This window comes from Caenorhabditis briggsae (genome assembly GCF_000004555.2).
Source record: "Caenorhabditis briggsae complete genome, chrIII, whole genome shotgun sequence".
NCBI lineage: Eukaryota > Metazoa > Nematoda > Chromadorea > Rhabditida > Rhabditidae > Caenorhabditis > Caenorhabditis briggsae.
Genome location: NC_013490.2, coordinates 8591312 through 8603565, shown reverse-complemented (window position 1 = coordinate 8603565; position 12254 = coordinate 8591312). Strand labels below are relative to the sequence as shown.

At 37.1% G+C, this 12254-nt stretch overlaps 4 protein-coding genes across 4 annotated transcripts; 1 reads left to right on the top strand and 3 right to left on the bottom strand.

Annotated features, from left to right (window-relative positions):
- Positions 1–2538: 2538 nt before the first annotated feature.
- On the bottom strand, positions 2539–2764 carry CBG25878 (the record flags this gene model as incomplete). The annotated part of the gene is made up of 2 exons (XM_045244144.1): positions 2539–2630; positions 2674–2764. The coding sequence occupies 2 exons, from the start codon at positions 2762–2764 to the stop codon at positions 2539–2541; spliced, it is 183 nt and encodes a 60-aa protein (XP_045098952.1).
- A 261-nt stretch (positions 2765–3025) lies between these two features.
- Positions 3026–8053, bottom strand: Cbr-epac-1 (the record flags this gene model as incomplete). The annotated part of the gene is made up of 11 exons (XM_045244143.1): positions 3026–3079; positions 3694–3765; positions 3818–3925; positions 3971–4174; positions 4227–5249; positions 5302–5405; positions 5799–6016; positions 6060–6416; positions 6462–7234; positions 7608–7876; positions 7930–8053. The coding sequence occupies 11 exons, from the start codon at positions 8051–8053 to the stop codon at positions 3026–3028; spliced, it is 3306 nt and encodes a 1101-aa protein (XP_045094116.1).
- Positions 8054–8396: 343 nt separating this feature from the next.
- On the bottom strand, positions 8397–8898 carry CBG25877 (the record flags this gene model as incomplete). Its single annotated transcript, XM_045244142.1, has 2 exons — positions 8397–8475; positions 8537–8898. 2 exons carry the CDS (start codon positions 8896–8898, stop codon positions 8397–8399), a joined length of 441 nt encoding a protein of 146 aa, XP_045098951.1.
- A 1526-nt stretch (positions 8899–10424) lies between these two features.
- Cbr-unc-47 lies at positions 10425–12138 on the top strand (the record flags this gene model as incomplete). The annotated part of the gene is made up of 6 exons (XM_002641460.1): positions 10425–10554; positions 10637–11098; positions 11144–11297; positions 11341–11867; positions 11910–11988; positions 12036–12138. 6 exons carry the CDS (start codon positions 10425–10427, stop codon positions 12136–12138), a joined length of 1455 nt encoding a protein of 484 aa, XP_002641506.1.
- Positions 12139–12254: the final 116 nt, after the last annotated feature.

The window sequence follows — 12254 nt, the reverse complement described above, 5'->3', positions numbered from 1 at the left end:
AGTGTGAATATGAAATGAAACCAATTCGTGAATGTATCCTTACCTTCATCATCAACACATTCGGCGGCTGAGGAGTAAACGACGAAGACAGACATGATGACGAGGAAGTAGAGGGCGAGGGTCTTGAGGGAGAACATGATGAATTTGACTCAATTGAATGGTATCTAACACTGCTTGCTGCTTCCCTTTTATATGATTTTCTTCCTCATTCCGGGGGATGGATACACAGTACCATTTGCGAATTAGTACTGTTTGTTCATCTGTTTTAGATCACATCGGATGTGATAGATGAATCTGATCATTGATGAGCCTCTGTTGATTTTTGTGCTATTAGCAGTATCGATGAGAAAGTGAAGTGAAATAGTTTTGCTAACATCTGAATCAAAAAAAAATTGAGAAAATTGCGAAGTAGGGCTTAAGAATATTCGAAAGTGGAAAGGATGACTGTAGCGAAAAAACATTCGAAAATGAAAAGGATTACTGTAGAACAAAAATATTCGAAAGGGGGAAGGATTACTGTAGGGAAAAATATTTGAAATTGAGTAGGATTACTGTAGCGACGGATAAATTCTAAAATGAAATGAATTACTTCAGTGATGGCTGGTGCGCCTTCGGCGCCATTTAACCTAATTATTTTATTGTTCGTCGCTCACTTTTTGATTTCTTCTTTTCAAAAGGTCACGTCAAATTATATTCATTTTTCAATATTTTCAAAAAATTTTATTTTCTCATTCACGCAACGCAAAAAATTAATAAATCAATCAATATTAGGGCACGCCTCTTCCTTCTGTCCACTTTAAAAAATTCCACGTACTGAAAGAAGTTCCTCGGGAAATCACACTCTTTCAAGTTTATTACTCGTTGGATGATTTCCACTAGCATTTTTTTCATTGTTAGGATGCTCTTTGCACGCTGCTTGTTGTAGTTTCTTGTCTTTCGATTGGTGAAAATGCGAAAAAGTTATAAAAGGCCCTCAGGGTCGCCATGTTTGGTGGTTCATGGCTAGGTGAATTTATTTTCACTGAACGTCCCCCTTTCAAAATCAATCCAATCAAAGATTCAAAAAAAGAAACATCAATGAGCAGCGTTGAGTTGGCATAGACTTCTTGTACTGAAGAAGGGCAAATAGACAATTGCTATGGGAATAGTTGCTATCTGATGAGTTGCTATGACACAATTGCTATATATATTCAAATTTCAAAGGCACAATTGCTATGGAATATACCAGTTGCTATGTGTGAATACAGTTGCTATTTCTGACACAATTGCTATTTTGACGCAATTGCTATAGTTCTCATAGTGGATATTTTTGCGCATGTTAGTACATTTTCTCGCGAGAAATAGCAATTAAAAAATCAATAAATCAAAATAGCAATTGTGTCAGAAATAGCAACTGTATTCACACATAGCAACTGGTATATTCCATAGCAATTGTGCCTTTGAAATTTGAAAATATATAGCAATTGTGTCCAATATAGCAATTGTGTCGTAGCAACTAGGTATATAGCAATTGTTCCTTTATAGCAACTCGTCAGATAGCAACTATTCCCATAGCAATTGTCTATTTGCCCTGAAGAAGAACTAATGAAAATTTTATCAACGGTAATGGGCCAATGAGCCTAGTTTGTTGGGCTTTGGAAAGGGACCCCAAGGAAGAAAACCTTGTTTCCCTTTCATGTACTGAGCCTCTACATGGCGGAAGGGATTAACAGACAAAGGTCTGGCTAATCAGTACACTTTTGAACTTTGTTTTTTTTTTGAAATAAATTTTTAATTTTTATTTAAAAAAAAGTGTTTTTCTATTGATTTTGACCATTTTCAGGGCTCTGGAGCTCGGCTGTCAATTGTACGATCACTTCTAAAAACTTTTTCAAGTGTTTAAAGAGACCTAAATTGAAAACTTTGTATCCATAGAATATTTTAATAACTTCTAGTTTTTAGCTATCTATTTGCCTGCGCTTCGAACAGCGGGTTGGTGGGTCTTGGGCGCGATTTGAACTAGTTCTTTAAACCATCATCTAGCAGGTCGTTGTAACCTTAACTGATTTGGACACATATTGAGAATCGAGCATCTGTTCTGACCTTGAAAATTTTATCTGTCTCATTTCAACTATAGCTCCTTTTTTGATTTTAATTTCCGGCTTCTTTTTTTAGCTTCAAATAACTGATTCTGTGGATAAATATTATTCTTTGACAAATTCAAGACAAGACAGACACACAAGTGATGATGAAAAACAGGGGGAAAAGGTTGACAACAAAGACAACATGAATATTGGATTTGTGGAAAAAAATAGATAATTTGTGACGAAAGCTTTCAAAAGGGGGTGGAGATTTCTATATATAGATGACCAGTCTACAAAAGAAGATCAACTTTTGAAAGGAAACAAATAATAGCGGAGTGACTGTGGCTAGTACAATATATGGAAGTTGGAATGTTCAAGTTTGGGAAATTATACAAGGTGCTACAACCGGGCGAGGGAGCTACCTATGTATTAATATATTAAGGGGATGAGAAGAAGATGACGATTGAAAATGCATTTAGCATTTTCCACAGGTCTTGGCACACTTGGCGGTATAGGCGGCGAAGTTTTCATCGTTGCAAAGCTCGGCGAAAACGGCACAGTGACCATCTGAAATAATGAGATTTTTAATACTAAAAAATTCCAATTTTACCTTCAGCATCAGCACAGGCAGCTGAGGAGTAGACGACGAAGACAGACATGATAACGAGGAAGTAAAGGGCGACGGTCTTGAGGGAGAACATATTGATACTGGGTTGAATTCGAGGACGAATGTGATTTCTCTCCACGTGGGGGCTCTTTTTATATGATTCCACATTTTGTTAGCAAATGGATACGCCCTCCGCTAAAATTCACTCGGTGCCGAAATTTGCGCACCTGTCTGCTGTTATTACACAATGACTTATCTGTTGTTTGCACAGAAGACCTCGAATTCGCAACAGAGATAGATTTCACAAAATGAGTGTATGTATACAGTATCTTGTTCAGATGGATTCAATTATTTTTTAGCAGCAGATCGAATCAATTGCCCTTTTTCCATTGTTCTCAATTTCCTTTGTCTGGATGTTATGTAAACGTTGATGACGCACCTGTCTGGAGCAATTTCTATCCGAGTTCAATACGAACTTTTGCATGAAAAATTTTCAATAGTATTATGCTGCTACAAAAATTAATAACTTTTTTTTTATTATTTTCAGGTTTTTTTTTCTCGATTTTCGTTCGTTTTCAGTAAATCTTTTCACTTCAAAAACTTTATTTTCGGACTTGTTCGGAGGAAAATGACAGAAACACCAACGAAGAACAATAACAAACGAGAAAATAAATTCGGAACATGAAATTATTTTTGGGTTACTGTAGTTGTCGTTGTATTTATGACATTCGGCCACGACCACAGGCTATTCTCTTTTACGGCTCCAATTTTTTGTACCAGAATAATAGACAAAACAATGAACTTGAACATTCATTAAAACCCAGTTTCCAGATAAAAATTGAGCTGCTATTGCGAAAAATTGATATAATTGAAAATCACTGATCGGAACCCAAAAATTAATAAAAATCATATAAAAGTTTCTCTATACCCCTAGAGCTCAAAAAGCTAAAAACATGATTAAATAAGTTAAAAATATAAATATCTAAAAAATTGAAAAAAAGACAATTAAAATTATTGAAAAACCACTGTTCGTTTTGCAGTTTTTGGTTCGATTCCGTAGGAGAGTTGTATTAATATTTTCTGATTGTCGATCACCTAAATTGTTGAAATAGTTAAAGGATAAAAGAAACATTTCAGAGTTCCTCACTCTTAAATTTCGAATCAAACTTTGCGGTTCCACATATTGATGATCAGTAGTGTCGTTCATATGAGATTTGCATTGGCGGAAGTTTCGAAATATTTTTGCAAACATGTGCTGAAATTTTTGAGTTGCACAATTACCAGAATTCTACTCTTTTACCATCTTTTCAAAATTCACAAGTCCATTGTAAAATGATTTGTTCCCTTGGTGGATAAACATCAAATCTTTCAATATTAGAGGGACAAATGGGATGTATGGAGTAGCAATTTTTGAAACAAGGAGACGATACATTCGATGGTTTCTTGTGGGATCCAGTAGGTTCTCTAGCTCGGAAAACGTTTTGAATGTGGCTGGAGGAAGTTTCTGGAAATACAGATTTTGAGAACATTTGTATTCTATTTATATTCTGACTTACATTCCATGTCAAAGTAAGCCGACTAACGGAAGTGTGACTGAGACCAAGTGTAATTGCAAAAACAGTCAGAAGATCCCGATATTCTCTGGCTCTGTAAAAAATATTTTCAAACCATTCTGTTTCATTTTTAACCAACATAGTTGCAATATGGATGAACTTCTTTAAAATTTCCACTCGATTATCTTCAGTAGCTAAGAGAATTTCTGTAGTAGACCAATGTTGAACTTCATTGAATCTTCTGACAAGCAAATCCAAATTGAATGGCATACTTTGCGGAAATGATTCTCGACCAATCACTTGATAGAGCAATTCGTTGGAATCAGTAGCTCTTAGAAGTTGGAGATGAAATAAAAATAGCTGATGAGCAAGTTCTTGCGAGTCAATCAAATGAAGAATTGACGAATGAGTTGTTGGAGTCGGTCCATTTTGATCTTCCATCGGAACCAACATAGGAATCTCTTCTCGATTCACAACATACAGTTTAGAGTTGAGACTAAGCACCGTTGGAATTGCTCTGTCTGTTGGTGAGAATATCAGTTTTTCTCCATTTGATTTCACTTCAACCAATTTTAAAGGTTCAGCCGAAAAACTCATTCTCCTTCTCGAAAGTTCACAAATCTCCTCCGCAGTCTTATCAACTCTTATTGGGAGCACAAAGCACGTTGTATCCGCCAAATAAATTATCTGATTACATACATCCGAAGGTAGAATGGGACATGGAGTACGGGCAGAAAGGACTCCACAATCTAATACAATTGCCGGATGACGTGCCAAAACCAACTGCATATTCTCTCTCGAAGTTCTAATTGCTCCGATTCGTGTCATTATCTCCTCCATTCCTCCTAATCGTTTCCTATCATCAATAACATGACAAAATAGTTCTTCCACAAACGAATTGGTTACTGGATTTAGGAAAAAGTTGATTTTCAGCATACTACACCAGATATAGACAAATTGAACAACTCTTTTTTTGCAACGAACTTCTTCTGTACAGGAATCAGTGATAGAATCTCTTGTAGCTCTCTGAAAATTAAATATTGAAATACATTATTCTGGAAGAAATGTCAAAACATACATATGGAGTTCTGAAATAATAAGACTTCAAAAAATTGCAGACAGTGTTTGCTGGCATAAACGCATCATGAGTTAGAATGAAGTCTTCAACGAATAGATCAATTTCTGAAATTAAAAAATTCTGAAGTTTACTCATTTGAAAATGTGTTCTTTAAAGGAAGCGAGACAGCAAAAATTTCGGGGACGGTTCGGGGGACGAAATCGCGCCGCGCTTATGTAGACCATCGGTCGTCAGCCGACTTCGCGCACCCGTAGCTCAGCCGGTAGCGGCGCTGTACCCCTGAGCTGCCTGTCATGAGTTCAACCCTCATGGGGGTTCTCTATGCAAAATATCAGGGAAACTTTTTTTTTTTGGTGTCTGTCCTCCTTTAAATTTTAATTTTCGTCTTAACGGCTTCTCTTTCCATAGAAAAAAAATTTGGAGGAAAAGTTTTGTAATTTGTCCCAACCATTTTTAACCCCCCCCCCCCCCCATTACATTTTCTAATCCCTTCTCACCAGATATGTCATCACTGAGCGCATCGATCCTCGTCTCCAAAACATATTCTAAAATCTTTTCAGCTTTTCCAGCCATCACCGAATATCCACAGTTGAAGTTGCAAGAGTTTGAGTTTTCCAGAGCTGCTCCTCGAGGAATGTCTACCTTCTCAAGAACCAGTACGTCTTCTCCATAGTCTTTCAGACGGACTGTATTGGCTTCCACTTGGTGGAGGATTCTAAAAAGGAAAAGAATTAAGAATTAAAAAATACAAGCCTTACTGATTGAAATGATGTTTGTCCACAACCAAAAATATAGAGTCATCCTCATAGGTCACAATAGTTGCAGCTCTTGGAAGATCATTCACCAATGCCAATTTTCCAAAATCGTCTCCTTCTCGTAATATACAAACAACCTTTCCATTCACATTCACTTCGACTGCTCCTTTCAAAACGATATACCAGTAAACTCCAATTTCTCTCTGTCGAAATACAACACTTCCTGCATGAATATACTGTTCCACCTTCACAAAATTAGCCAATTGTCGTTTGACCATTGTGCTCAGATGGGAAAGCGCTTTGATGAATGTAAGCTCTTCATAAACGACTTCTAACTCTTCGGGGCTTCGTTCGAAACCACTGGAATAATAGAAAATCAAATGTTTAATTTAAAAATAAACTCACGGTTTAGAAACAATCATGAGAAAAAGAGTCTCAGGAGCAATGGAGGAAAGTAAAGCAGTACTTTTGGAAACTTCTTCTATTGTTGGAGCAACTTTATTCCTATTTCTGTACGGTTGAACCCATCGATAATATGAATTTGTTTTGTCCATAAACTCATGTTCTCCATCAATATGTGCGATCATTCCATTATTCAGAAGAACTTGCCAAATGGCGCTCATTTGAATTCTCGAAAGACTTGATGATGTGGTCGAGGTGGATACAAAAAGTGTGAGAAGCCAATCGATCATTTCAGCGCCAATCATACAGTTTTGTACTCTCTGAAAATTTAAATATTCGCTTTGAGAAGAGCGAAAGAAAATTACCGTATGCTGAGTAGTGATATCCCTAATCACTTGGTGATTATCCGTAAGCATTTTCCTGTGTAAAACTTCGCCCGATTCCAATACTTGTTTTTCGATTCCTGTTGGATTGTGGAATTCAATGAAATTCCTATCTTCGGTTCTATGATTCTGATTATGGTTCAATTGATTCGGTCTATGACTTCTGTTTTCTCTTCGATGTGGAAGTGATGGAAGTATCATTTTTGTTGGAATCCCTTCAGTTGAAACAGACACTATTTCATTCGGATTGATTTCAGAAGACATTAAATCATTGCTTCTTTGACCATTGAAAAGACCAGAACTGTGCATTGGAAGTTGTGGATCCATTGGGGTTTCGTCAGTCAAAATATCGTGCATAATTATGATAAACGGCTGGAGATGATCACCATGTTTCTGGAATTTTTGTTCGATTTTCTAATATGTACTTGTGATTTGAGCCGGACTTCTATTGTTTCAAGCCCCTCTTAGAGGTCCCTTCTATTTAAGGGAAACTTCTATTACACGTTTCACGGTAAATTGGGTCCCAAATTGATAAACACCAAAAATCAAGTATACTAATCCAAAGTACACTGAAAAACGAAATATAATATTCCAATTTTTCATAAATTTTTTATTTGATGTTTGCTCAAAATTCACCGCATTACATGCTCGGTTTCGTGCGAATTTTGAGAAAAAGACCTAGTCGCGATTGCCATGAAAGATAAAACTAATCGGGGAATCTCCTTTTGGAAATCCTTCGATAGAATTAAAAAAATCAAAGACTTACATTGTAAACTGATAAAAAATGGTTCTGAGCTATCTTTATTAATTGTGCGGGCCTTGAAACTAAACAAGAACAAGAATGTGTCAATGTGGAGAGATCTCCAAAAAGGGATCCACATCGTAACGTCTTCAAGTGTTTGAAGTCTCCAACCTGAACGAAAATGGAAGATTCTAAATAAAAGTTTGAAGGACTTACATATGTTTTGCTGTACAATTGCACTTCTCCACTCAACAATAGATACCAATATTCCGTTGGCTCGTCTTTTTCGAATACTAAAAAACTTTGAAAATAGTTGCTTAATTTTTTTAAACAGATAAAAACTCACATACTACACCTTGCTGTATATTATCTGGCTGGAAATCTGATTCCGAAAATAATGAAATCAGTAAGGCATCTGAGAATGTGTGTAATGGAGATAATCGACGAACACGGGATACCATCCGCTCCATCTGAAATGAAATATATGTAGTAAAGTTTAAAATAGAAGCAACAAGTTTAAAAATAGAGTGGCAAACATAAAAAAGAAGAAGAATAAACCAAAAAGAAAAGAGGGGAGAAATGTTTTAGATGTTTTGAGTTGAGAAAGTGGAAAAAAAAGGGTTATTCTTATTTTGAAGTGTTTTGGTGGTTCAGCAAATTTGTTAATTGTTTGAAAGCCCTTTAATTATCAAGAAAAGGAAAATAGATTTTAGATATTTTAAGGCAAATTGTGGGGTTTGAGTTTTTTCGTCGTTCAAAAAATAATTATCACATAAAAGAAAGAGACTGAATGAGTGGTAAACAAGTAACCATTTACGGGAGACCAAACAAACAAATTGGAAGTAATGCGAAACAAAAAATGAATGAGCGATCTGCTGAGCTCTCTCTCTCTCTCTTTTCTTCAGCAGCCACTTTTAGTGTGAAGGGTAGAGAGACATAAAGACATAGACAACTCCGTGGTCTTCTTCTTTTTTTTGCTCCTATACACACTCTTCTCCTGCGATGCAAAGGGATGGGGGTCTACACGAGAAAGCAGAAGCCGAGTAGAAGAAAAAAAGAAGACGTAGAATAAGAGGAAGAAGAAAAGAGCTCTGGCCACACAAACAAATGGATGTCGTCTCTTTCTCTCGGGCGGCGTTGACTCCGAGAGCACCGAAGGGGAAATTGAGGGAAAAAAGTTAATGCACTTGACAATAATACTACGACATAATACAATTCCTGTGTCGTTTTTTGGTTCACCTTTTGTGCGCCAGATGGGCGGTGCGGAACTAGAATGTGGGCAATTTTGGGTAGTTCGGAAGAGATAATGGATCATAAAAGACATGGAGGTAGTTACTCTGGCTTTTGGAGGCGAGAGTGGTGCTGGACAGGTGGATAATCCAAAAGAGCCATAACAAATAATTTGTAAAAGTGAGATTAAATTACAGTATTCTAATCGTTTTGAAAACAAGGGATTCGGAGAACAGTAACTCAAAAGCTCGAAATATGATTCTTCAACTTTTCAAAGTTTTCTTTGATATACACAGGTAGAGGGGCATTAAACTGCTAAATGACAGCCAAAGAGGAGCAAAATGGCGAATGACTGCTAGTTGGAAGCCGAAGGAGGACCGATAGACTGTCAACGGACTGTGGACGGACAACCGGAACCTCTTGGAAAACCGACTTGAAAGTTTTGATTGAAAATCATCCAGAAAAGATTATGTTATGCTTCCACTAGATTATTCTGATGATAGAAACTACTTTTTCTCACATAAGACAACCTCAAAAAGTATATTGTTGAACGACGGCTTGGTGACAGTCGAAAGGCACTGACTAGTCGATTACCGGTGGTTGGTGGACCAAATTTCTGGAGAATGGAACATTTTGTCAAAAATTACTTTTGGAATTATCACACTATAAAAGTCAAAGAGGACTCTGGGAATCTTCAAAATTTATTATTAGAAGTATGCGGACAAAAATGACCCATTTATATTCAGAAGAAATCTCGAAAACGTTTTTTTTTTGAAAACCAAGAGAAGAATGCGCCTGAACAGTGATGCTTATCGAGGTAATATAAAGACTTCAGGACTTAACAATAAAACAAATGCGTCCAGGAATTTTTGAAGCGGGTCTAGCCAATGTTTTTTTTCTTTTTCAAAATCCCTTTCTGTGAAAAATGATGCCGTGAGATGAAGTCCCAAATTTAGAAAAGTTTCAAACATTGAAACAACACATTTGAGGAATAGGCTCTTCTTATTTTAGTAGCCAAGCAACAAACGAATTTCCATGCAACCCATCCGTAGACATCAAAACGATGCTCATCTCACAGTCGTCACGTTTTTCTGAGAATGAAGAGAAACAAAAAAGGGGTTGGAAAGAAATCGAATAGGAAATAGGGGATTACTCAATTCCAATCCCAACCGAATCTCATTTCAAAAAACTCTCAACCAACTAATCCCACATTGCCTCGAGATTCTTTTTTCTGTAATGTGTTTCTGAATGGACTGTAAGATTGATGTTCTCATTTCCTTTTTCTCTAAAAAACCAGCCTTCAAATTTCCGGAGCACAAGTCCCTCAACCCCAATAGGTTCGCTCCTTTCCTCTTTTCCTTATTCATTCCACTCATCCATCAGGGAACCAAAAAGAAAACGAATAAGAAGAAGAGTCTTCGGAGAAGAGCGTCTAATAATCCCTGCTTCAAATCATTGTGCCAACACAGACACACTTTATGGGCCAGAACCACGCTATTTGAAGAGCAACGACGACGATGACGAGCGCCCAAGAGGTCTCCAGAGCTCTTTTCACAAATTCTCTTCTTTCAAAACCGGTGGTTCCTTTCAAGTTTGTGTTTCCTTACAGACATGTCATCTAACCGGTTTCAAAACTTGCAAAACTGGACCAATAAGCATGTGTTCAGTAACTCGTTGGATTACTGGAATCAGGAAATGCACGATGTTCCATCTTATCAGAATCAACAAACATCGGGAGAAGGTGAGAGAGCGGTGGTTTGAAAAATGTTTATGAATGATTTTCGGTTACGGTAATTTTACTAAACTAATTCTATATTTCTCAGGATCCAATCAACGTCCGGATCACCTTGAAATCATTCAAGAGATCGCAATTTCTGAACAACCTCTACCTGATGATGTTCCAAAACAACAAGAACCTGTCGATGATGGACATGGAGCATCCTCCGAACCGATATCAGCTCTTCAGGCTGCGTGGAATGTTACCAATGCGATTCAAGGAATGTTTATAGTCGGACTCCCAATTGCTGTCAAGGTTGGCGGTTGGTGGTCTATTGGAGCCATGATCGGAGTTGCATATGTCTGTTACTGGACAGGAGTACTTCTCATCGAATGTCTCTATGAGGATGGAGTCAAAAAACGTAAAACGTATCGTGAAATTGCGGATTTCTATAAACCAGGATTTGGTAAATGGGTTCTCGCTGCCCAGCTCACCGAACTTCTATCCACTTGTATTATCTATCTGGTCTTAGCTGCTGATCTCTTACAGAGCTGCTTTCCGAGTGTCGGTGAGTTAACTAATTAAATATTCAAATAGAGAAAAATTCGTTCAGATAAGCCAGGGTGGATGATGATCGTTTCGGCATCTTTTCTGACTTGCTCATTTCTGGATGATCTTCAAATAGTGTCTCGTTTGTCTTTCTTCAATGCCATCTCTCATTTGGTTGTTAATTTGATTATGATGATTTACTGTCTGTCATTCGTATCGTAAGTTTTTATTATAATTTAGATTTCCATTCGAATGTTCTAGTCAATGGTCATTCTCCTCTATCACTTTTGCTTTGAACATCAACACTCTTCCCACTATTGTCGGAATGGTTGTTTTCGGATACACATCTCACATCTTCCTCCCGAACCTTGAAAGAAATATGAAGAACCCATCTGAATTCAATATGATGCTCAAATGGTCTCACATCGCCGCTGCAATATTCAAAGTTGTTTTCGGAATGCTCGGTTTTCTTACTTTTGGAGAGCTCACACAACAGGAAATTTCAAATTCCCTTCCAAACCAATCTTTCAAGATATTAGTCAACTTGATTCTTGTCGTGAAGGCTCTTCTCTCTTATCCTCTTCCATTCTATGCTGCAGTACAATTGCTAAAGAACAATTTGTTCATGGGATACCCTCAGACACCATTTACGAGCTGCTATTCTCCAGATAAATCACTTCGAGAATGGGCTGTCACTTTACGAATTATTTTGGTTCTCTTCACACTTTTCGTCGCATTATCCGTCCCGTATTTGGTGGAATTGATGGGATTGGTAGGAAATATTACAGGTACTTCCCTTTTTAAATGTCTGGTGTAATTGAGATTTTTAGGAACTATGCTGTCCTTCATCTGGCCAGCTCTGTTCCATCTTCACATCAGACAAAAAGCACTGAACAATTTCGATAAACGGTGAGAGTGAAATTGAAATTTGGATAAAATTATTTCTCGTTTTTTAGTTTCGACCAAGGAATCATCATAATGGGATGCAGTGTTTGCCTTTCTGGAGTCTATTTCTCATCGATGGAACTTCTTCGAGCTATTAATTCTGCTGATTCCTAACTATTACTGCCATTACTATGCTTTCATAATTAGTTTTTTAAATTCAATTACTTTTGCTGAATTCTGTATTTTAAACCATCTAGGTAATTTCTTTATAATATCCCCTCTGCAATCAT